Source organism: Lissotriton helveticus, chromosome 7 (assembly GCF_964261635.1).
Source record: "Lissotriton helveticus chromosome 7, aLisHel1.1, whole genome shotgun sequence".
Lineage (NCBI taxonomy): Eukaryota > Metazoa > Chordata > Amphibia > Caudata > Salamandridae > Lissotriton > Lissotriton helveticus.
In genome coordinates, this window is record NC_136068.1 from 588,170,485 (window position 1) to 588,196,724 (window position 26,240).

Sequence of the window (26,240 nt, forward strand, 5' to 3'; positions counted from 1 at the left end):
TCTAGCACAGCTGCAGGATCAGAGGAATAGACAGCCACATCATCAGTATAGGCAGTAATTTTTAGTTCACATGGTCCTACTCTGACAGGCTGTATGTGTGTATTTAAGGACAGCGAACATAAGAACAGCTCGATATATAATGCAAATAATAAAGGGGAAAGCGGGCACCCCTGCCGGCTGCTTGATATATCCAAAATGGAGTGGATAGTGAACCTGAATAAGCAAGCTGCCCACTAGGAGTATTATATAGAGCCTGCACCCATTTAAAGTATCGGCCTCTCAAGCCAAAAGCCATTCATATTGCCCACAAGCATTCCCATGTAATTCGATCAACCGCCTTTTTGGCGTCCAGCAGTACCATCCCCATGATGAGACCCACATTTTCTGCCACATCAAAGGCAACTAATGCGGCGTTGATACGGGCCGTAGTATCCCTGCCCTGAATAAAACCATGTTGCTGACTAGAAACTAAGCCTGCCATCACAGGCGCCAACGGGGCTTCCAAAATTTTAGCAAAAACAAAAGCATCCGCATTAATCTGAGATACAGGGCAGTACGAGCCGCATTCCTCTGGTGCCTCATCTTTCTTTAGAAAGATATTTGCCATATTCCATGAACGAGGCAGATCCCCACTCCTCTCTATACATCGCATAACTTCGCACAGTAGAGACACTACACTATTATTAAAGATTTTTTTAAACTCAATTTCAATAAAATAATTTTGCACACAAAAAATAATGCAACCCATTAATATATTTTAAGACTTTACAACAAAGAGAGGGCAAAAGTGCAAAGAGAAAGGCATTTTGACCGGAGAGAGTAAAAATGGGATTCTCCTTCTGAAGCATGCACGGCAAAAGAATGCGTTTTTGTGCGGAAAAACCAAATAGGGTTTCTTTACAGTCAAACTAGTGATATGGAGAATGAAAATAGCCTCCCTTGTTTGTGGAACAAACAATTTTCCTGCATACCATATACATATTACCTATCTACCAAGTCCCCCGCACAAATTAGTAAAATAAAAGATACCGTTCCCATTGGCCTTGCATCACTCAAAGTGACGTCTTTACAATTAGACGCAACATGGCATAACATCATACTCTAATAAAGTTAGTAGAAGTCCATTCTTGTTAGTATGCCAGTCAACATGCCTCCTGCAGTAAGCAGAATTCTGCTTCCTCAGGGCTGAAAACAAGCGTGCACCTCACAATCGACAAACAGTACACAATTTATCTATTGGATTAACTGATTAGTTAAAGTCCTTTCTTATTGATAGCATGGCATCCCAACCTCAGTGGCTAACCATGCTTTCTTCTCCATTGATCCAAAACTATTTAAAAATCCTTCTGCTACAAAATAGGATAATCCAAACGTTTTATAACAATAAAAATGAGAAAGATTGGAATTCTAATTATGGGGTCCTCTGCTATACACCACCAAAGGGGCATCCACTTTGTCAAACTGTGCCTGTGATAGGGCATTCAGACACAGAGTTTAGCAAAGCAGTGTTACAACTGGACTTCCTGATAATTTGAATAAAATGGAATCCTATTCCTCTATTTCTTATACACAAAACAACAGGGAGAATCCCTACCATGCTTAGCCTCTCTCTCCATACCAGTCCATCACCATGTGGTATTAAAAGGGCTCTCATCCACTGGGATTCCAAGCTTCATCATAGAGTCTTTGTCCAGATATCTAATGTATCTTGACAGGCTCAACCTTGGTAGCCTTGGAAGCTCATAGTTATTAAGGGTGATCCTAGATTTAAAATAGTCTAGGGTGCCCGGAGAGTTCATTTTATTTTCAAAGGGCAACCTGACGGAGTAAAAAACAGATGGGGGTGCACTAAGGAAATTAGTATCCTCTTTATTTTTATACAACTTTTTGACTATCAAACTTTATAGCAAAAAGATTTTTACGTAATGATTTGGATCAAACGAGATGATGGCCTCATTACCATTGAGGACGGGCTGCTATACTGTCAATAAGAATGGACAATTAATCGGAGACATTGTGGACTGTTCCATGATTTTCCCAACATCCATATGAACAATAAGACTCCTCCGGATTTTCGGGCATCCATCTCAGCATGAAGCTACTTCACTGCATTTTCCAGCATTCAGCTGCACATCACTGCTTTCCCACCAAACCATGTTAAGAGAAGAACTCAGGCAAGCAGCCTTAATTTCATATCATGATCTTAATAGGAAGTGACTTTGCTGTATTTTCCCACCCCCCATAGTCTTCATAGGTCTGACCCCCCCCCCCTCCCCCTCCCCACCCACTGGCATCCCAAGCTAAGTATTGTCAACACACGGACATCATCTGTTTGGAACTAGGACCAGAATCCCTTCTGCCACAGTAAAACACCAATCATTGTGTGTCTCTCAAACACCACTACACACCATTCCCACTCTCACACCAAGGCCCCATAAACATACTCACAAACCTAAAATCAACAACCTAATTCACATACTAATCACTAGAAGGCACCCATTATCAATGTGTCTCCACCTTCAACTCCTGCTCATCAATTCACACTGAACAATAATTCACACACATCACACGACACACCCTAGACCAGGGGTCTCCAACCTTTTCTGCCATAGGAGCTACTTATGTTCAATGAAAATCATCCTGAGCCACTGATATTTTTGTTGTTGTAATAGTGAGCATATCAGAAAAGATGACATTATTGACCATACCATGAAAGATTATCAGCAATATTTACCTAAGTGCATCAGGCAGGGTTGCCAACAGTAAAGTAATATAAAAGACATTCTCAATATGGATTATACAACAGCCAAAGCTGCAAGGCCTCTGGGACCAAGGTACTACAAGTAATAAGTCTCTTCAATGCTATATAATTTATCACTCAAAAATTGAGTTTTAAATATAATTTATATTTCCAAACATTTTTCTCCAACATCAACTTAAGAGATCTGAACATATGCATAGGTATGTCTCAAATACAGGTTTCTCAATGTTGGGATACATAAAATTAATTCAGCAAAGTAAAAACATCTAATTTTGCAGTGTCTCTCTCGCTCACAAGCTCCTCGTTGGAGAAGCCTGACCTAGACACTTTTCCTTACAGAAACCTGGTTCACACCTTCTTCCAAGCACACTCTTTTCATCCTCCTCTCCTCTGAATACAGCATCCAACACAGAGCCCACACATGTAAAACTGGAGGGGGCTAGCATACACAAATAAACATGGCACTACACCGTTTTTAACATGGTCACATCCAAGTCTTTTGAGCTCCTCTCCTCCCACTTATCTCTTGCAGTCTGCAAAAGGGGCTCCTTTCATCTCATCAACAGATTATCTGGAAGACCCACAAGAACTCAACAGCAGAAATGCCAGACCTCATCATCTCTGCCTCTATCTAACACTCACACTCCTACCTTCCTCGCAGACTTCTATCTGCCTGGGGACTTTGAGGCCCCCTCTGTGGAGGACTTTAAAAGAGTAGCATTAGGTATTTCCTCGGGCTCGCCACTGGACCCATTACCACATACAATTTGGAAAGAGCTGAGCTTAGAGCTATTTCCGATTACCAGACAAATTTGTAATCAATCACTGTCCAGCGGGTCAGTGCCGGACTGCTGGAAACAAGCGGTGGTGACATCTTTGCTGAAAAAAGCAACGCTGGACCAAGCCTGCCATAAGAATTATAGAGCTATCTCCCTGTTGCCCTACCCGATAAAGATCATAGAGCGGGTGGTCAGTAAGGCACTCTCCCAGTTTCTGGAAACAAACGACATACTGGAGGACATGCAATTTAGCTTCCGCCCACGTAACAGTGTTGGACGATCTTCGAATGCGGAAGGACAGGGGGCAGTCAGGAACACTTATTCTGCTTGACCTGTCCGCCGCTTTTGACACGGTTAACCATGAGATACTCTGGCCAGGCTCAAGGACATAGGGATAGTGGGTACAGCATGGAAATGGTTCCAATTGTACCTCTCCAATAGACGATAGGCAGTGGCTCTTTCACTGTTTCAATCTGAGTTCACTAATAACCCACATGGCGTTCCTCAGGGGTCTGCTATCAGCCCGATATGATTTAACCCGTTCCGTGCTCCCGTCGGCCAACGACCGACGGGAGCACTCCCTCCCTGTTGCTGCAAACGGCCGTTGGCGTTCGCAGCACCATCCACCTTTTAGAACGCCTGCACCGCGGCGGAATTGCCGCCGCGGTTAAGGCATTAACGTCTATTTGAGACCAGTGCTGGCTGACATTAAAGCTTCCTCGTTCACTACCAAATTATTTCTGGCCTATACCAACCGATATTCCTCTAAGACCTTCAGAGACGGTGCGTAATTTGGGAGCGATGTTCGACAACAACCTGAGACTGAAAACCCAGATCAATAAAACTGCTGGATGCGGTTTTGCTTCCATCGGGGTGCTCCGAAAGATCCTCCCAATGCTACCCTCACAGGCCAGAGCACTGGTAGTCAGAAGCGTTATTTTGAGTAGACTAGACTACTGTAACGCGCTGCTGCTAGAGTATCCCAAGTACCTAATTGAGAGACTGCAGAGGGTCCAGTCAATGGTGGCCAAGCTGGCTTTATCAAGACCAAGATACTCATCAGCCTGGTAAACGCTGGCAGAGCTACACTGGCTCCCAGTGTCAGAAAGGATAACGTTTAAATCCCTCTGCCTTGTGTTCAAAGCTGTGCACAGTGCTGGACCTAAACCCATGCAGTACAAATTCGCATGGTATGTCCCCACCCGCAGTCTATGCTCATCCTCGGCCAATCTGGTTAAGTTGCCCAAATTCAGAAAGATAAAATCAGGTGGGAGAACTTTCAGCACTGCAGCTGCCAAGCTTTGGAATAAACTCCCTACCAATATCACAGTCAGAAGAGCTGATGCAGTTTAGGAAAGGAGTCAAAACCTGGCTCTTTCCCAGGGAATGAACCATCTCATAATCAGCCTGCCTCGATCAATCTGCTCACGGCCGTTTATCCATCCACAGCTGATTTGAGCACATGTTTGACAGCGCCAGGATACCCTTTGGGCGACAGTGCGCTTTACAAGTGCTTAATACATTCATACATACATACAGCACCAAAACCATGAAGGAAGTCCTCTGCTCTATACTCAACACTCTAGAAATTAAACACATCAGACCCCCAACACAACTTACTCCACAGACAACACACACTGGATCTTATCCTCACTGCATCCCCATCATCTACTGCCAGTCCCCATACTTCTGCATTGGACAGATAATCTTGTGGTCCCCTTCACCATTCCACACACATACTCCTACATGAAAGGTAACAGAAAAATGAGAAAGTTACCTTCCGCTCATTCTTGTTTATCCATTTACAAGAACTAATCAACTTATCCAGACACTTCAAGGTCTCAAGAGATATTAACACGCTTCTCAACATCTACAACACCACTCTGAAGTATCACACAGAATGCTATTCTGCTCTGAAAATTTCTACCTTCAAGCCCAGGCGGTCAGCACCCTGGTACACCCAAGGACCAGCCAAGAATGACTGCACCGCATAGACAGGAGAAGATCAAAATATCAGGAATACCTTGCCGTTCTGAAAGCACTCTGCTCCAACCATTGTTTAGCATATGACCATAGCACAAGTCATCTACCTAAAGACCATTAGCAAAGTAATAATGAATAGAAGCAAAGTGAAATTAAATTAAATTAAAAGTGTTGCTTATAAGGCGCAGCTGCCACTCCTAACGGAGTCTCCTGGAGCTATGAATAACAAAGATCAGCTCTATCAGATTAGGACCTAGATGAGTGCCAGATAACAGGCATCTGATTTTCCAAAGATTCATGTCTTTAGAGCCTTTCTGAACTGCTCTTCCTGTTCCGTTGCTCTGAGTTCCTTTGGCATGCAATTCCAGGCCTTTGCCCCTAAAACTGTGGCCGATTTCCCTCCTCTGGTTATCAATTTGAAGCCAGGCGGTTTAAGCAGGTTTGCAGCGCTAGATCGGAGTGTCCTCACTGTAGTATATGGTTTGAATCTTGTTGAAAGGTATACAGGACCTAGCCGGCAGATTGCTCTGAAGGTCGTCCACTGTAGTTTAAACAAAATTCTTTTATGAACCGGGAGCCAGCGAAGGGTCTTCAGGGCGGCAGAGGCTCTACATGGAAGCCCTAGGACCAATCTGGCTGCTGCGTGCTGTACTACCTGCGGTCTCTTCAGGGTAGCTTTGTTAATCCCTGGCAGAAGGCTATTACAGTAGTCCAGCCGTCATAGTATAAGAGCCACTGCCACTGTTTTTCTTGCAGCAAGCGGCATCAGGTGAAATAATTTTTTCTGAGTTTTAATAAAGCCAAAACAAGTTCCTGTTACCTTTAGGACATGAGGTTTGAAAGAGAGGGAAGAGTCAAACCATACTCCCAGATTTTTTGCAACCTCCCCCATTGATGGGGGGGGGGGGGGCTACAGTGTCATCTGGCAACCAATCCTTTGGTTGGAAAAGATTGTTTTTCCAATAGGTAGGATTTCCGTCTTATCAGAATTACAGCAGAGATGATTATTTTTCATCCGTTTGATGACTGCAGTAAAACAAGCTTTAAAAATGTCTTCGGCTACCGTGGAATTCTTTTACAATGACATGATCAGCTGAGTGTCATCAGCGTAAGATGTAATTTCAATCACAAAAGCCGAGATCAGCGAGATAAGTAGGGCCATATATATATATATATATATATAATAAATAGAAGTGGACTACGAGTAGCCCCCTGTGGGACACCCGTGGTGACGGTGCGTTCATACGAGATAAAGGATCCCAAAGAGATAACCTGCTTCCCATTTGACAGGAAGGGTGTAATCCATGCTAATGCAGAGTCAGAAATGTCACAGGATCTCAATCTGGCTAGCAGAATATTGTGCAAGATGGTATCAAATGTGGCAGACAGATCCAAAAGGATCAGAACTGCCTTCTTGCCGTTGTCCGTTATAAATTTCAGGGTGTCCAACATCTCGAGTAGCGCTGATTCTGTCGAATGTTTTAGGCGGAATCCAGATTGGCGGGGTGGAAGATCAGAGTTGACTCCGAAAAGCAGGAGAGTCCTTTATAAACTATTCTCTCTGATCTTACCCAAGATCGGTAACAGGGGTAACATGTTAGATGAATCTACATTCAGTTTTTTCTTAAGTGGCTTCACAATGGCGAATTTCCATTCGTCCGGTTCTATGCCGGTGGATAAAGAGGTATTCACGATGTTATTAATCACAGGATTCACTATATCGATAATATGATGTAATAATATCGGGGGGGATTCGTCCAGCGGGGTGCACGATTTACAGGCTAATATCGCCTCCTTAATCTGGGATAGCGTGGCAGTTTGGAAGGCTTGAAGGATAGGGCTATCCTCTCCATAATCTGGCACCTTTCCCTCAATGTGATCCGGGAGGCTATGGGTCTCAATATTCTTTTGGATGGTCTTAATCTCATCTTCAAAGTATAGTGCAATTTCATTGCATAGCTTATGGGAAGGAGGGATTTCTGAATGTAAGGCTTTAGGGTCTGTAAAGGAGTTCACAATTTCGAAGAATTCTTTTTGGTTATGCTTTGCCATAGTTATTCTATTATAGAAATATTCTTTTTTGGCTAATTTATATATTGTCCTCCCCCAGTCCCTCCTTTGTTCAAATGTTGTGCGCGAGAGCACTCTCGCGGGACTTTGAGGTTACCTACAGTAATCAGTCTTTACTGAGAGGACCATTAGGTACCCACTGATACTATCCTTGTACAGTTGGTTGTACACATTATTCTAGAATTCTGTGTGTCTTTCACCAAAAAACTCGGATTGGTACAAACAATACCTCATCATGGAAGATGTGCCAGGTCTAAGTTTCGATGAAGAAGCAATAGAAGAGGCTTTAAGAACGGCCCCCTCACTCTTTGGAATGGGTGGTGCCAATGCCTCAAGTGCTGCAAATGAGGACTGGGCAACGGTAACATCACTGAAAAAAGAATGGCTCAGGATAACGGTGCATGGGGTGATGATGACTGAATACCTACGGGTTAAGAAAGCCCCACAGGGACTAATAGTCAATATCAGACTGTTCCTTGAAGACAGTCAATTCAAAGTAGACTGGTGTCATGTGTCTTGGAAGTGTACAAAAGACCTCCTTTTTCTGATTGTTAAAACTGCTAAGAGATTGGCTGATGCACTCTTGGTGAAGATCACAGCTATTGAAACAGCGATTCAAGGCACAATGAAGAAAACTCCTTTTACAGCCAAATTGGCGGAGATCAACCAAGAGATCTCTGACAATCAAGAATTTCTCTTACAACAAAAGATGACCAAATTGCAAAAAGATGTAGCAAAATTCGACAAAGAGAAGGTATACCCCTACCTTAAAGAGGGATACACTAACAACAGGAATAGCTACTCAACTGATGAGAGCTCAGGCAATGACAGCCGTAGGGGCTCCTCTGGGAGTGACTCCAGTGGGAGTAACCAAACCAACAACAGAGGTAAACAGGGCCGCCCAAACTGGAACCAAATGCCGAATAGTGGTCCGATGTTCCAAGGTCCCCCACAGATGCTACCTCCTTGGCAATATCCCTTCTACCCCCAGGGTCTTCCACAATTATACCCAATGAACCCACCTTTTTTAGGCAGAGGCTGGGGCAGAGGAAGAGGGCGCAAGCGAGGAGGGCAAAAAGCTGTACAATGGCAAGACCAACCGACTGCTCAGACAACGGTGGAAACCAGGAGCACAACCAGAGGCAGAAGAGTCTGATTGTGAATCTCTCTGATAAGATATTGAGCACAATAGAGACAGAGATTCTTGAGAAAGGGTTAGGTTTTGTTCCTACTCCGACCCCGCATAGCTTCACTGAAATGTGTGAAGTAAAACAATTCTTTAGGAAGGTACGCCTACGTTCCTTTTTTGCTGATAAGCAAGACCAAGACAAAACTGACACAGGGTTACGAAAACCTTCCACCTTTACCCCTACTGACTCAATGGTTCCCCCTGAGATACTAGCCTTCGAGCGGGCGGTACTTAGGAGTCTGGACAACAGACCCAATACCTCCTCTCATAAAAACTTGAGCACGAGCGAGAAACAAGCTGTCTTAGCACTGGGGAATGACACCAGCATAGTTATCAAACAGGCAGACAAGGGTGGGGCCACTGTTATCCAAAACAGTTGTGACTATGACATTGAGTGTAAACGCCAACTCTCCAATGTCAAGCACTACAGACCACTCACTACAGACCCTACTAAAAGACTGGCCACTACGATCACTAGTCTAGTTTTGGAGGGTGAAACGAATGAGTGGATCTCTAAGAATGAAGCAGCTTTCTTGATTACTACAGACCCGGTTATCCCATACTTTTACACCCTTCCAAAGATTCATAAAGGGGTGTCACCAGTACCTGGGAGGCCGATTGTTTCCGGTATTGGCTCACTACTGGAGCCGCTATCAAAATTTTGTGACTCCTTTCTCCAACCAGTGGTCAGGAAAATTCCATCTTTCTTACAAGACACAAGGGATGTTCTCCGCCTCGTCGAATCCATTGAGGGGAGGGATGACGTTGACCTCCTCCTCACTATGGATGTCGAGGCGTTATATACCAGCATACCCCAGCAAGCCACACTGGAGGCAGTTGAGTCTACCCTTCTGCTAGAGGAATGGTCCTCTCCCACACCAGTGGCATTCATCATGGCGTGTGCTTCTCTGGCATTGACAGAAAACTTTTTTCAATATGGCGCGCAACTGTACCATCAGATCCAGGGGACCTCAATGGGTTCTACATTTTCTCCGAGCCTGGCATGTATGTACACGGCAACCTTTGAAGAAAGCATCATCAGATCTGCACTCAACCCCTACCTTGGTAATATTACCTTGTGGCGCAGGTATATTGACGACATTCTCATTCTATGGAAGGGTGACCGTACAACCTGCGAAGCCTTCTGTTCTTGGGTTAATCTACAGAACCCCTATTTAAAATTCACTGGGAACATTTCAGCAGATAGCATCCCCTTTTTGGATCTATGTATCAACCTTAATCCCACTGGCCTGAGCACGACTCTTCACCGCAAAAGCACTGACAGAAACAGTCTCCTTCTGTACCAAAGCTACCACCCCCGTGCCCTGAGGGATAACCTCCCCTTTGGGCAATTCCTCAAGGTCCGGAGAAACTGTACAGCCAAAACAGATTTCCAAAAAGAAGCAACACAAACTACAGGACAGAGGTTACCCTACCAGACTACTGAACAAATCCCGCAAAAGAGCATTGAACAACCCAAGAGAGAGCTTACTAGAGTCGTATACCAAAACCAGAGATGATCAGATAACATGCGTTACCTGTTTCACTCCAAACTCATCATTTCTGAAGAAAACTATAAATAAACATTGGCCCATAGTGAATACAGGTGGCTTAGAAATCCCACGCCCCACGTTCGCTTTTAAAAGAACTCCTAACCTTAAAGATGCCCTCATCCATACACGCCCAAAGAAAAACACCACTGACAACCAAAGTACATTGTGGAGACTCCCCCCAGTGGTTGGCCATTTTCCTTGTGGCGGTTGTGTGGTATGTCCACAACATTACAAGTTAAAGAGGTGAGAATTACAGACACCTTTTTGTGGCAGCTTCACAAACACACAAATTGCAATAGCATCAAATGCATCTACATGATCACTTGCCCCTGTGGGAAAAATTACATAGGGATGACGATGAGACAAATCAAAGTGAGGATTATGGAGCACAAGAGCAACATTAGGTGCTTGAAAACACACACCAAACTATACGAGCATTATGCCCAAAATAACCATCCTGCAGACAGCCTCAAATGGTTGGTCCTTGAATCCCACCCAGCCATCTCCAAGCAAGCACTGTTCAAGATTGAGCAGAGATGGGTCCATCGGCTCCAATTGGACTCACTGGGGCTAAACGATTCTGTCCCGTGGGCATCCTTGGGTAGTTAGAATCACTGTCCCGTTAATGAGCCAACTGTGTGCTTTGCATCACTTGTTCTCCCGTTAACTAGTGGGATCACACTCGTTCTGTACCCAATAAATAACAATCTAAAACCACCCCCCCTTTCCCCCTATGTATTCCACTAATAAGAAAAGACAGGGTGATTTTCCATCATCCGGGGAGGTATTGATACCAATCTCTACTCTTAGTGGATTCTCCTCATATGCCTCGCCCAAGTAATGCGCAATACTCCCTTCCAAGATGGCCGCCACCTTCATCTCCCAGCCCTATGCTTCGGGCGACCGCACATGCGCAGCTGTGGAAGCGGATGTCACTCTAGCGGCGTAATTGATGGTGCGGACTGATGCTGGCCACATAAATAATGGCGCACCCCGGTGCTCCGTTACCAGCTGCTGAGCGCCTCGACCGAGACGCTGTCCGAGGGGTAGGTGCATCGGCTTGGACCGTGTGCCGCCGTAGGTGAGGCTATTGATTGTAAATTTTAACTTTAACCTTGGTTTGCTCTAACCAGCGTGTGCTACCCCGTTACCAGCGAGTGGGGCGGCAGAAACTCTCGACTTCCCTTGAGTCTTGGTTTTCAGGTAGACGACTGTTGCCTGGCCGCGATGCCGCTTGTGGGGCCGGTGGGCTGCCGGGGTGTTCGCGAGTTGCCGGGCTCCCCCGCTCCGCCGCGTTGCTGTTCTCTGCTGTCCCACAGCGGGGATGCGTCGCGGGTGTTGCGGGCGCCTTGTAGCGTTGTTGGCGCCCCAGGTTTTCCACCGGTAACTAGTCCGGATTGAGCCACGGAGCAGTGGCTCTGCCAGGACACACCGTAGCTCAGGATGCGAGGTGTCTGTCCTCCACCTTGTGTCAGCCATGGGTGGGGTCCTCCATACTCCCACCCCCATCCCTACTGTGATAAGGTTATCACAGTTTATCATGCTTGAATTTCCCCCATTAGGTACCATACCTTAACCAACCGGTCCGTCGGAAGCAGACTGCGAAGTACCTCAGGGAATCTTTTGGGGTGAGCATGATTTACCCAGGCTACTTCCATTAACCAGCAGCTTTGACTTCTTCAAATACCACTGTTATATGTTATTGCACAAACCAACTGGTTGTGTGATACAATCACCAACTCACTATGCGATATGCTTGGTTTTAATCCTTCACTTTGGTTGTTTATGTGTGTGTGTTGGAACCGTGTCTTGGGCGATTAACGGTAAGGAAGGATTAGTGGCTAATAAATGCCATCACAACAAAAAGAGAGGCAGGGTAGTGGGATACTCTCGCACCCCAGTGTCAATCTCATAAACAAAACAAGAGTATTCCAAGGAAGGATAGGAGACCATCAATATGGAGCAAGGAACGACTTCACTTAAGGCGTTTTTTTTTAAAGAAAGCCCTCACTCACCACCTAGTGATGACATGCTTCATCATCGGGCCCCACAGAGGGAATCTAGCATCCCCTCTGTGTGCTGCAACGCCAGAACTACTGCGGAGCGGGTAGTGGGTAAGGACAGTGATGTGCAAAGAATATTAAGTGAGTGATGTGAGGTTTAAAATCAGTCTGTAGTGTATCAAAACAATTTTATTAGGATCACTAAGGACTTATCAATAAAATGATGTGTCGGAAATGCGTCCACAATTATTCAAGTGGTAGTTTCCTTAAGTCAGTCGACATGTTTCAGCCACGAAACGGTGTGAATTTACCTGGCATTCTTCAGGACTTTGTGTGAATAAACCCTGGCGGCATGGACTCGCTAAGGTCCACCCTAACCTAGGGACGTGAAAGTCCCCCAAGTGGTGGGCCATTATCCTTGCTCCAATTGTAGCGTTTGCCATTTGACCACACATACTAAAACCTTGGAATTGGAACCAGGCAAAACCTGGACCCAACGAGCTCACACTAACTGCAACACTGAGAATGTGGTCTATCTCGTCACCTGTCCTTGTAACCTGCGTTACGTGGGTATGACTGGGAGGAAAGTGAAACAGAGAATTTGCGAGCATCGCTCAAACATTAGATGCAAAAAATCCACCACAAAAATGAGCAGACATTTCCTGGAACGCAACCATACTACCAACGATCTGAAGTGGACAATAATAGAACACATTGGTACTGGTACCAACATTAATCGCCGTCTGTTTGAAAAAGAGCAAAGGTGGGTCTATAGACTTGGGACCCACCTCCAGGGGATGAACGATGACATCCCTTGGAATTCTGTCCTTAACTGATCCTGAGGTTATCTGTACCTATGACATTAGGTTCTCGCAATCCAGTAATGCTCATCTTATCTTAAAATGCCCTCGCATTCGTTCGTTTTTTAAGAAAACAAAACCCAGTCATTTCCTGTCAATGTCCCGTGTACTCTAAAATTGATACCGCAACGGTGCATTTTCTCAAAATCACCACTGCCGTGTACTTAGTAACAGCGGAATTCTGTCCTTAACTGATCCTGAGGCTATCTGTACCTGTGACATTAGGCTCACGCAATCAAGCAATGCTCTTACAATGCCCCGCATTCGTTCGTTCGTTTTTTTCTAAAGAAAACAAAACCCAGTCATTTCCAATGCCAATGTCCCGTGTGTTCCAAAATTGATACCGCGACGTTGCATTTTTTCAAAATCACCACTGCCGTGTACTTAGTAACAGCGGAACCGATCAGCAGTGATTCGGGTAGACGCATAGCAGTGGTTGCCATTAACAACGACGCTTCGTCAACCATTGGCTGGATACTCCCGGCGCCCACAGCGCATTGATTGGCCCGCTGTGCACGCACTGACGCAGGTTGACCGCGCCCACCCGGAAGCGGTGAAACGGAGTGTTTACTTAAGCGTCCTCGCTACCCCGAGCGGACATCTTCGGGGTCCAGCAGAGGGTCGCCTTAGGTATACTGAGGGTGCCGAGCGTTGAGGGCGTGAGTACAGACGAGCCACAAACCTTCTACCTCCTACTAAGCTAAGTACCGATCTGAGTGTTGCATCTGCCTTACCTTATTTCTTTCTTTATTTCTGATGACCACAGGGTGTGCCGATTACGCCTCCACCCCCCTCCTGTGACCCATGGTGTGCATTTATCACACCATCAAAGTGAGAAATTACCCTGATTTTAACTTTCCGGCACGATTTCTGATCGCGCCCAATTTTAGGTTGATAGCGTTTTTAACCCACAACCCTTGTAAATATCACGCGTTGTACATAGCACGTATAGCACTACGCACTACCTACCCATAATATTCTATACTCTGGGGACCAAGGTGGTGTTAACTATACTGTTATTCGACCACATGATGTCTCTGATACCACCAACTGGAGCACCTTGGACTGTAAATAGGCAATCAATAAGACAACTGATTGTATGTTTTGTTTTTATGTTTGTCTCTGTCCTTTCTTTCCCTAATAGGTGCAGAAACCGTAAAATCGGAAGCCTCCTAAACCAGGAGTTATTAGAAAGACAGTTTTTCTTTCTAATTTTTTGCACTTTTTCATTAATTATTTTCACTTTCACGTCCCTAGGTTAGGGTGGACCTTAGCGAGTCCATGCCGCCAGGGTTTATTCACACAAAGTCCTGAAGAATGCCAGGTAAATTCACACCGTTTCGTGGCTGAAACATGTCGACTGACTTAAGGAAACTACCACTTGAATAATTGTGGACGCATTTCCGACACATCATTTTATTGATAAGTCCTTAGTGATCCTAATAAAATTGTTTTGATACACTACAGACTGATTTTAAACCTCACATCACTCACTTAATATTCTTTGCACATCACTGTCCTTACCCACTACCCGCTCCGCAGTAGTTCTGGCGTTGCAGCACACAGAGGGGATGCTAGATTCCCTCTGTGGGGCCCGATGATGAAGCATGTCATCACTAGGTGGTGAGTGAGGGCTTTCTTTAAAAAAAAACGCCTTAAGTGAAGTCGTTCCTTGCTCCATATTGATGGTCTCCTATCCTTCCTTGGAATACTCTTGTTTTGTTTATGAGATTGACACTGGGGTGCGAGAGTATCCCACTACCCTGCCTCTCTTTTTGTTGTGATATACTTAGCAGCGCACAGCTGTGAGAGCTCGCTCAGTTAAGAAACCTCTACACTGGTTTTTTATTGAGCTGTTTTAGACTGTAATTTCTCATAACCACTATCTGTCACCATGTCAAACCTGGGTTTAACGTATTCGGAATCAGAGATAGCTGACATCATCTCTGACACCAATCTATTTGCTGACCCTGCCATCTCACAGGCAATTGCACATACCTCAGAATGGGAAAAACTAACAGAGGTAAAACGCGAGAGGATACGCACCATCCTCCACGGCACTATACTAAAACAGTATCTAACGAAGAATGCAGCACCGAAGGGGTTGTTAGTCACCAATGCCCCTAGGATTTTCCTGAACGATGCCACCTTTAGGAAAGAATGGGCCATGATCGCGTGGCATTGCACCCGCGACTGGCTCGTCCTCATAATCAAGACAGCACTGAGGTTATCAGAGACCCTTTTGATTGAAATCCAAGAGACAGAGACCCGGTTCAAAACCACAATAACAGGCTTCAAAAAGAAGCTGGAGGAAATCAACAAAGACCTAAATGAATATAAAGAAAATCTATTACAAGCCAAGGTCACCAAATTCCAAAAAGACCTGGACAAATTTGAATTTGAAAAAATTTACCCATACTCAGCTGCTGCCTTCACACCACCCCAAAGAAAAGCATCTAACAATGCGCAATCCGATGCGGACTCTTCCATTAGCAGTGGTTCGAGCACCGGCTCCTACAAACAAGGTAAAAGGAGAGGCAACAGGGGGAATCGGAATAACAGAGGACACTCTGGCTTCCACAACCAACCCCATGGATGGCCTATGCCCCAACAAATGATGGATATGGGACAACAATTCCCTTTCCAACAACCACCCTACCCCATGATGGGATGGAACCCGGCCTTCATGCCGCCAACCAATTTCAACCCTCAATACCGCCAGCCTTTTTTAGGGATGGGCCGGAGAGGAAGAGGGAAAAGGAGAGGGTCCAACCAAGTGTCGTGGGAGAACACGGACATGGTGAGCAATCACACCCGCAACAAGGAACAGCAACCGGGAACGAGCGGGACCTAAGCCTGATAACAAATCTCTCCGATAAAAGACTATCTCCAACAGAAACCAAGGTCTTAGAAAAAGGACTGGGCTTCATTCCCACCTGCCGACCAGACAAGTTCAGACTCCACTGTGAGCTGGGCGCTTTTTTCAGAAAACTGAAACTCAAGGCCTTCTTCGAAGGTAAAGAGGATCCCAATGAGGCCCAACGTAATGGTGACACTGGTCTCAGATTGAGCTCTACCTTCAATCCCCCACCGCACACTGTCCCAGCGGCCATCACTGCATTTGAACAGGCTGTCTATTATGACCTTGAAAACTGCCAAGACCCTAAATCATTCAACAACTTCACCACTGCAGAATACCACGCACTGCAAGCCCTGAAAGATGATCGTAGTATCACCATCAAACCCGCAGATAAAGGCGGTGGTCTAGTCATACAGAATACCACGGACTATGACAAAGCCTGTAAACTATTGCTCAACGACCAGAAAAACTACAAACCCTTGCTGGCCGATCCCAGCGGAGATCTAAGGTCACGGATAACAACACTAGTAAGGAAAGCGGAGGATGATGGACTTATCTCAAAGAATGAGGCAGACTTCCTCAATACCACTGAGAGCACTGTCCCTTATTTCTATACCCTCCCTAAAACTCATAAAAATCGGATGCCACCGCCCGGACGCCCAATCGTCTCCGGAATTGGCTCCTTACTCGAACCGCTCTCTCGCTTTTGCGATTTCTATCTTAAACCGTTGGTACAGAGTACGCCGACCTATCTCAAAGACACCAAGAGTCTCCTCCAACTACTGGAGAGTCTAAGCTTTACCGAAAATACTGTTACCCTTGTAACACTCGACATCGAGAGCCTGTACACCAGTATTCCCCAGGACGACACAATCAAGGTCCTGGGAGCAGCTCTTGACTCTACAAACTGGACCCACCGAGCCTCGAAAAATTTCATTCTACAGTGTGCGACTCTGGCACTCAAAGAAAATTTCTTCTCATACCAAGGTAATATGTACCTTCCATGCACCGGGACCTCGATGGGCAGTACCTTTGCCCCGAGCGTGGCAGGACTTTATGTGGCAGACTTTGAGGCTAAATACATCCTACCCCCGACTAGCCCCTTCTCCAAGTCAATACAAACATGGCGTCGCTACATCGACGATGTCTTGATTCTATGGACAGGCGACGAGGAAAACCTCCAGACCTTTCTACTCTGGATCAATAACCTTGACCCCAATTTGAGATTTACTCATACAATCAGCAAGACTGAGGCAACATTCCTGGATGTCACCATTCAGGTCGCAGGAACCAAACTGAAAACTAAAACCTACCATAAACCGACTGCAAAAAATAACCTCTTGGAATACACCAGCTTTCACCCACGCCCGCTAAAAGAAAACCTACCTTACGGGCAATTCCTACGTCTAAGACGCAATTGTTCTGAGTTACACGACTTTAAGGAACAATCCACCGAACTCTCAACCAAATTGAAGGCCAGAGGATACCCAACAGCAATCCTTAACAAAGGCTACAAGAGAGCTCGCAATCAGCCAAGGGAGGTACTCTTGGAGGATAAGACACATGTAGATAAAGACATCCCCCTGACATGTGTAACAACGTACAGCACCTTATCCAACCTAATGAAAAAATCTATCAATAGGAACTGGCGAATCCTAACGAGTACCAAAAAAACCTGGGAAAAACCATTGTTCTCCTTTAAGAAAGGTAGAAGCGTCAAAGACGCTTTGGTCCACACTAGACCTTTACCAACGATCACTGACACACCAAGGTCAATAACTGATGCCTGGGGTCTCCCCCAAGTGGTGGGCCATTATCCTTGCTCCAATTGTAGCGTTTGCCATTTGACCACACATACTAAAACCTTGGAATTGGAACCAGGCAAAACCTGGACCCAACGAGCTCACACTAACTGCAACACTGAGAATGTGGTCTATCTCGTCACCTGTCCTTGTAACCTGCGTTACGTGGGTATGACTGGGAGGAAAGTGAAACAGAGAATTTGCGAGCATCGCTCAAACATTAGATGCAAAAAATCCACCACAAAAATGAGCAGACATTTCCTGGAACGCAACCATACTACCAACGATCTGAAGTGGACAATAATAGAACACATTGGTACTGGTACCAACATTAATCGCCGTCTGTTTGAAAAAGAGCAAAGGTGGGTCTATAGACTTGGGACCCACCTCCAGGGGATGAACGATGACATCCCTTGGAATTCTGTCCTTAACTGATCCTGAGGTTATCTGTACCTATGACATTAGGTTCTCGCAATCCAGTAATGCTCATCTTATCTTAAAATGCCCTCGCATTCGTTCGTTTTTTAAGAAAACAAAACCCAGTCATTTCCTGTCAATGTCCCGTGTACTCTAAAATTGATACCGCAACGGTGCATTTTCTCAAAATCACCACTGCCGTGTACTTAGTAACAGCGGAATTCTGTCCTTAACTGATCCTGAGGCTATCTGTACCTGTGACATTAGGCTCACGCAATCAAGCAATGCTCTTACAATGCCCCGCATTCGTTCGTTCGTTTTTTTCTAAAGAAAACAAAACCCAGTCATTTCCAATGCCAATGTCCCGTGTGTTCCAAAATTGATACCGCGACGTTGCATTTTTTCAAAATCACCACTGCCGTGTACTTAGTAACAGCGGAACCGATCAGCAGTGATTCGGGTAGACGCATAGCAGTGGTTGCCATTAACAACGACGCTTCGTCAACCATTGGCTGGATACTCCCGGCGCCCACAGCGCATTGATTGGCCCGCTGTGCACGCACTGACGCAGGTTGACCGCGCCCACCCGGAAGCGGTGAAACGGAGTGTTTACTTAAGCGTCCTCGCTACCCCGAGCGGACATCTTCGGGGTCCAGCAGAGGGTCGCCTTAGGTATACTGAGGGTGCCGAGCGTTGAGGGCGTGAGTACAGACGAGCCACAAACCTTCTACCTCCTACTAAGCTAAGTACCGATCTGAGTGTTGCATCTGCCTTACCTTATTTCTTTCTTTATTTCTGATGACCACAGGGTGTGCCGATTACGCCTCCACCCCCCTCCTGTGACCCATGGTGTGCATTTATCACACCATCAAAGTGAGAAATTACCCTGATTTTAACTTTCCGGCACGATTTCTGATCGCGCCCAATTTTAGGTTGATAGCGTTTTTAACCCACAACCCTTGTAAATATCACGCGTTGTACATAGCACGTATAGCACTACGCACTACCTACCCATAATATTCTATACTCTGGGGACCAAGGTGGTGTTAACTATACTGTTATTCGACCACATGATGTCTCTGATACCACCAACTGGAGCACCTTGGACTGTAAATAGGCAATCAATAAGACAACTGATTGTATGTTTTGTTTTTATGTTTGTCTCTGTCCTTTCTTTCCCTAATAGGTGCAGAAACCGTAAAATCGGAAGCCTCCTAAACCAGGAGTTATTAGAAAGACAGTTTTTCTTTCTAATTTTTTGCACTTTTTCATTAATTATTTTCACTTTCACGTCCCTAGGTTAGGGTGGACCTTAGCGAGTCCATGCCGCCAGGGTTTATTCACACAAAGTCCTGAAGAATGCCAGGTAAATTCACACCGTTTCGTGGCTGAAACATGTCGACTGACTTAAGGAAACTACCACTTGAATAATTGTGGACGCATTTCCGACACATCATTTTATTGATAAGTCCTTAGTGATCCTAATAAAATTGTTTTGATACACTACAGACTGATTTTAAACCTCACATCACTCACTTAATATTCTTTGCACATCACTGTCCTTACCCACTACCCGCTCCGCAGTAGTTCTGGCGTTGCAGCACACAGAGGGGATGCTAGATTCCCTCTGTGGGGCCCGATGATGAAGCATGTCATCACTAGGTGGTGAGTGAGGGCTTTCTTTAAAAAAAAACGCCTTAAGTGAAGTCGTTCCTTGCTCCATATTGATGGTCTCCTATCCTTCCTTGGAATACTCTTGTTTTGTTTATGAGTGTAATAAATGCCATCTCCACCTCGGTGCCCCCGTATTATTATTCATGGCTGCATAGTCCTTATTCAGAATTGGAAAGGCTAAAGGAATACAGGAAAGTCCTCTTTAAGGTCTCAAATAATTTGTCATCCCCATACCAGAACCCTCTGTCATATAATCATGCGACCAATGCAACACTATCAATCTCTTCTTCACTGTAAAACATCAAATCTAACATCATCTATTCATCATCCTCCTCATACACACCATCATCTTATACCCAGCTGCCACACGACTAACTAGTCATCCTTCAACAGTATCTCCCACACAGACCTCACCAATAGTCTGAACTCACTCAGAGCCACCTCTTCAAGAATGACGAGCTTTCCTACTCCATTATGCCTCTACGTGGATAAGCCCTCACACCCCTTCTCCACAATGTCAATGCTTTGTTACCAAAGGCACCTTCCAGGACAACTTCAAGAACGGACAGATCCTACAAATGCTGAAAAGGTCTAGACTAGATCCAGAGGACCATGGTCATTCCTGTCCTATAACCCACCTCACATTTGTTGGAAAAATCAAGATGGCAGTTGTCACCCAACTACAGGAGCACATTAGTAATAAAAACCTAGTCCAAGACTACAAATTCAGATCATAATGCAGTATTAAAACAGCAAGTCACCTAAACCGCAACAACACCCTCTTCCTCAATGACAAAAATAACACTTGTCTCCTGGTCCTGCCTGATTTCTCTGTAGCTTTCAGCATCATTGACCATCCAGCATTGATCCACACAGTGAAAACTTGCATTAGTTTCACTTGCACAAACCTACACTGGTTCACATCCGACCTCGCCAATCAAGAACGACGTATTGAGGAAGGAACTACCAGATCCGGACTCTTCCTACCACCTGCGGAGTACCCCAGGAATCTGTGCTGTCACCAATCATTATAGGCCTTTATAGGGAACCACTGGGATCCTTCATATGGCAACATCAAGATCCACCACTATGCTGCACCCAACTCTATGTCAAAATCTCCTTAATCAGCAAGACTCAAAGCCGGATTCAAACATATCCAAACTTGTATGTCAACAAAATACATGAGGACAAGCCACTTGAAAGCTAAATTTCTCCTGCCTGCCAACATTCAGCCATCATTCCCCAACTGCACTCCAACTAGCAGAATAAGCCAAATTCCTCAGTTTCACCCTTGACTCGAACCTCTCACTCAAAAAACATAGTGCCATATTAGCCTGGTTCCAACTCTCCTGAAAAAGGGAAACCTCCTCTCTACCCCCGGAGAAAAATGACAGTCTGAAGCACTCGTCCTCCGTCACCTAGATAGAGGTAATGCGTTGATCAATGACATCGCAAAGACAACCCTTATTCCCCTGGAAGACATCTCTAGCAGCAGCACGGTTCATCATGGGCTGAAGAAATCAGACCACATCACTCTTCTAAAGGGTTTGCCCCTGCCCTGCATTGTCCCCTGAAATCCCAGATGATCTTCAAGATCAGCTGCATCACAAGGCTCCCACCTCACCAAGATCCCAGTTTACCTAGCTAACAAACTAACAATATCCGGATATCAACACCCCATGAGGAGTTCCATCGTTGCCATGCCAGATTAGAGACTAAACACTGCAGTCAGACATCTCAGCACCACTATTGAACAATTCACAAAAAAACAGAAGACTCACCTCTTCGAGGAACACTACCTCAGAGAGGCCGACTTCTCACCTCTTCCACTAGCTCTACCTCTTCCCTTTGAACTTTCCCCATGTACCTTCACAAGGTCTTGGTCCCTGTACACACTGTAAGACAGCTAGGTTTATGCTTTAGAAATGACAAAACATGTATACTTAATTGTGTATGAGCACACTTCGTATTAAATCCTGAGGAAGAAGAAAATTGGTTAACACAAAACATGTGTTGGCTGCCATACTGTCAATGAGAACTGACTTCTAATAACTGTATTACATTATGATATACCATATTGAATTCATCTGTAAAGATGTAACTTTAAAATGTGTGAATACATTTTTAGTTAGTAAAATTGCTGTGGCGTGCATTTTTGACTGAAGCATAGATATAGGGAAAATAAACTTTGTTAACTCTCCATTACAAATAATTTCTTTAAAGGGTGTTGTCTTCTCACATATACGTTCTGCACCCACCACTGAGGACCAACGTGCAGAAGGACTCTGTCCGATTGTGTAAGAACTTTTGACCAAAAGTGAGAAACTATATACTGTCTCCACAAATGGCATTGGAAATTAATCACGATTTGCTGGAGCATTTTGGGTTAAAGATACCTAGGATACACTGTGTATTAACGGTCCTTAGGAAAATACTTAATTTGTAGTTGGCAGACAATTGACAGTGCTGCCAGGTGTTTAATGGTTTAACTGGTTAGGTATTTAAAGAATTCAGAAGAATAACAAGAAGTTAGTATAATATGGTCAGATTGCAGATCAAGTGGAAACTGCAAAAGTTGCATTGCTTGAATCCAGAGACATCCTTATGACTCACTTGTATATGTATCTAGTATGTGCATCTTAATCCTCTAAATGAGAAGGTACTCGTTTAAATATTTGACTTTTGGATTAGCCCCATCTCCTTGTCCTGAAGATGACCTTGGGAGTAACCAGCAATTGTGGCCGCAAGTCAACACACAAGGTCATACAAATATCAGAATTTCAAACTGTAAAATAGTAGGTCTATAATCATTGCCTATTTACTGTACTAATAACTGGGTTCTTTTTACTAAAAAACATATTGCACCACCGACAAATACAAAGGACTATGCCACCAGTACTAATGTGCCTCTTTCTCATCCTATAAGTTCCTGTTCATTTGCAGCTTTTTGACAATATCGATTTCTGAATATTTGTGTTTGTAATGTTTACGGCCAGCTTTTAAAAATTAAAAATACATGGTGCCTGATAATCACAGCATGCCTGTTAGACCTGTCTGACCTTTTGCGTAGTCCCTCCAATTTATTATTTATTTTGTCCCCTTTTTGCCCTCATGCCCTTATTAATTTTTGTGTCCACTAGATTTTTCAAGGTGTTGGTCTAGGGGATAGGTGTTCTTTCCCCCCCTCATAGTTTTTCACCTCAGGCCTAGAGGCCTTTTCTGACAGGAATATAGTTGGAGTCACAAAATGGTGGCTACCAACTGTCATAACTGACATACCTGGAACATGCCCCATAGGATAGAGTAGGGCATTCCAGAACCTTCTGGACCTCTGAGGGTCAGCCTATAAAAGGCGGAATGCTGGTCAGCCATTTTGTCTAATCAGAGAGAGTCAGCTGGAGGACAGGCTGTAACAGAAGGTGGGGGTAGGATAGTCAGAGGGTTAACCTATTGATTCACCACCCGTCCTTCCTTGGGTTACTTGACTTGTCCCCGCTGTATGGGATTACTGATGACCCTGGGCGCCTGACCATCCCCTAATCTAGAAGTAAGGGGTGTGTGTAGGAGAAGGAGACTGCAGCGCTGTGGAGCGCAGTCCTCTGCCCAGCTGAAGAGACTTTGGAAGAGTGTCCCTCAAACCCCCCCCTTCTATCACCAGCCTTTATCCAGTATTAAGAAGGCTAATGCCCTGGTGACCTTGTGGGCCCTTACCGGTCGTGTAGCTGGTGAAGCACCTGTCCCTCTTGTGAGGCAGTGAAGGAATTTCTGGGGAACAGCCGATTCCGTCGTGAGTGGGACCCCCTGGGGCTTCGTTAGCGCTGTTGTGGCAGCGCCGCTGACTGGAAGGAGAAAAGGGGGCTCTTTGAGCAGTATCCAGCGCTACTGCGCACGCTCTAGTCTGAGCTAGTTGTCCTGGGCAGGAGGGCCTAAGATCGAGCAGGCTCGCTGTGGAGACACTGCCAGCGTCAGGCGGGCGGAGCGGACTCCGTACTGGGCCACTAGTCTCTCACGCATGCGCGGTCGCACCGCTGTGAGGGAGACGGCGGAGATCAGCGCTGTTCTGTGGGAAGTGCGCATCGGCGCTCCCTGGTTCGTGGGTCTTTCTTCCCAGCTCAGGCCTCAACGAGGAGCGGCCTTGAGCAGGGGAGGAGGGGCGGAGGGCGGCATCGAGCGCCCGAGGAGAGTGGTTCCTCTCCCTGATTGTGGAACGGAGATACCGGCCTCAGGGGTCCCACGCACTGCCACGCACTGTGACGCACTGTGACCAAGTAAGGAGGTGGTGAGAGTGGGAAGTTGGAGGCCAGTGAGTCTTCCACAAGGGAACAAGACTTCCGTTTGGCAGAAAAAGAGATGGGCTAATGCTGGGGAATGTTATCCAGACTCTTTTAAGGAATTATTAAGATTTCACGCTCCACACAGGAGATTTCCCCTCGTTATTCAAACTATCCTTTTCCAAGACTTCCCTCCTTTTCTTTTACCATTGTCAGGACTGGCGAGGAGCTTATACAGAGCAAGTAAAGTGAGAAAAGCTCATCAATCCCTCGGGTTGAATGGTGGGAAGAGGGTGATTGAGTAAACTGTTTCTTTTCAAGCTATGGTACTGTGATGTAACTTTATAGAGCCAAGTAGAGTGACTATTCCAACCATTTTAAGGAAATTACAAAACCTATGACTGAATGTAATGTGTAGTAAATTGGGAAACTGTTTTAATGTCAAGTTTTGGCAATTCTTAGAGGGTTAATATTTTCATGACAAACTGTAATGTGTTAAACTGAGATTTCAAAAGGACAACAGAGCAAAGTATATTTTTATAAACAAGCTCGTATTTTCCCAAACATTGGTGTAGCGTCATTTTTGAGTGAAATTGCGTTAATTTACTGCTGGGTGGTTTGCAACCTTCACACATGTGCCTCTAGTGATGGTGTCTTACCCTAGGCCAGGCTACCCTAGGTGACCTGACATATTTAGGTTCCAACAATGCCTTTTCCACTTTTCATTAAATTGATGAAGTTAGAGCACAGTAATGTAACATTGTCTATCTGTCATGTATGACTGGGACAAAAATAGCTGGTGATGCAATGTAAGTTGTGTTGAATAGATGGTTGAATACCAGACAAGCCCCAAAAGATTTCTAGCAGAAATAAGATAATGGATGCAGTTGACAAAAAACAAGTGCATAAGATTTCAATAAAGAGAGATTGGGTCACAGAAGTGGTAATGGGCTGCGGGTCAGTGATTTCCTCAAAACAGTTCTCATAGACAACTAGGACCCGCGTTTTCTGTTTTTGATGTTAGTTCTCTAGCGGCTGTTATTAAAGGCTTCATCCCGACTATACTAGCTGCTTTGAGTACTCCTGCAACAACTCTTTCTACACTATGGGTCAGTCTTTTAATGTGGCAAAGTCAGGGATTAATGATATGCTTTTAAGCCACTGTACTGTTTGATAAACTGACATGGTGTGGAGGGGATGTGGGGTATCTCAGTGGATGGACAATGGTTACCTGCACTTGAGAGTTGCTCTCGGAGCTCGCCAACAGATCGGAGGAGTTCATCCAAGTTCTGGTTGCTGTGTTGCCCATAACTCAGGAACTTGTGCAACACTTTTTCCAGCTCCCTCTCCACACAGGCACACTGTTCCATGATGGACAGCTACAGCAAACTGGGAAGGCGCCAGAAGCCTAGGGAGAAATCACCAGCAATTTTACACGTCATATTGATGTTATAGCTTGTCATAGCATTAAGTGACTTCAATGACTCAGTTAGATCTGGTTACAGGTCGTGCACAATGAATGACGTATAAACCCAACCATCCATCAGCAGTGGGTGTATCCACTCCCCAGAGGGCTCTGCTGCAACACTCCAGGTCCCAGAATCCCACACGACCCGGACTTTCCCATTTGCCCATGGTGTTCAATAATTTTGGCAGCCTAATTTGTGACCTTCACGGATTCCAATGCATGTCTCGTCAACAGAGGAAGCAGCCACTGGCATGAACATAAATTAAAGCTCTCCTGTGTGCATTTCTTTTTGTGGTTGTACTGACAGTGCCAGTAACTGAAGAAATCGTGCCAGTTGCTTTTAAAGTTAAGTATTGCTCAAAAAATAGCCTGGAAAGGTAATATACAAGTTTATCATTTGAAGATCATTTCAATACTACACACATTTACTTTAATAGATCTTTGACTTGTAAATCTAACAACAGTACTTTGCATTAACTTGCGCAATAGACTGGAAGTCTTGAGAGCTACAACAGCCTTCGTCTGATAAGGATGGGGCAGAGTCTATGCT

The 26,240-nt window shown here is 45.1% G+C and overlaps 1 protein-coding gene across 2 annotated transcripts in view; it reads right to left on the reverse strand.

Moving 5' to 3' along the window:
* RMND5B (required for meiotic nuclear division 5 homolog B) overlaps window positions 1–26,240 on the reverse strand; it is a 140,474-nt gene that overhangs the window by 99,221 nt on the left and 15,013 nt on the right. For both annotated transcript variants that reach the window (XM_078652734.1, XM_078652733.1), the window contains exon 2: window positions 25,454–25,630. In XM_078652734.1, the coding sequence (XP_078508860.1) occupies window positions 25,454–25,592 (139 nt within the window). In that variant the 5' untranslated portion in view covers window positions 25,593–25,630. The remainder of the gene's footprint in view (window positions 1–25,453; window positions 25,631–26,240) is intronic.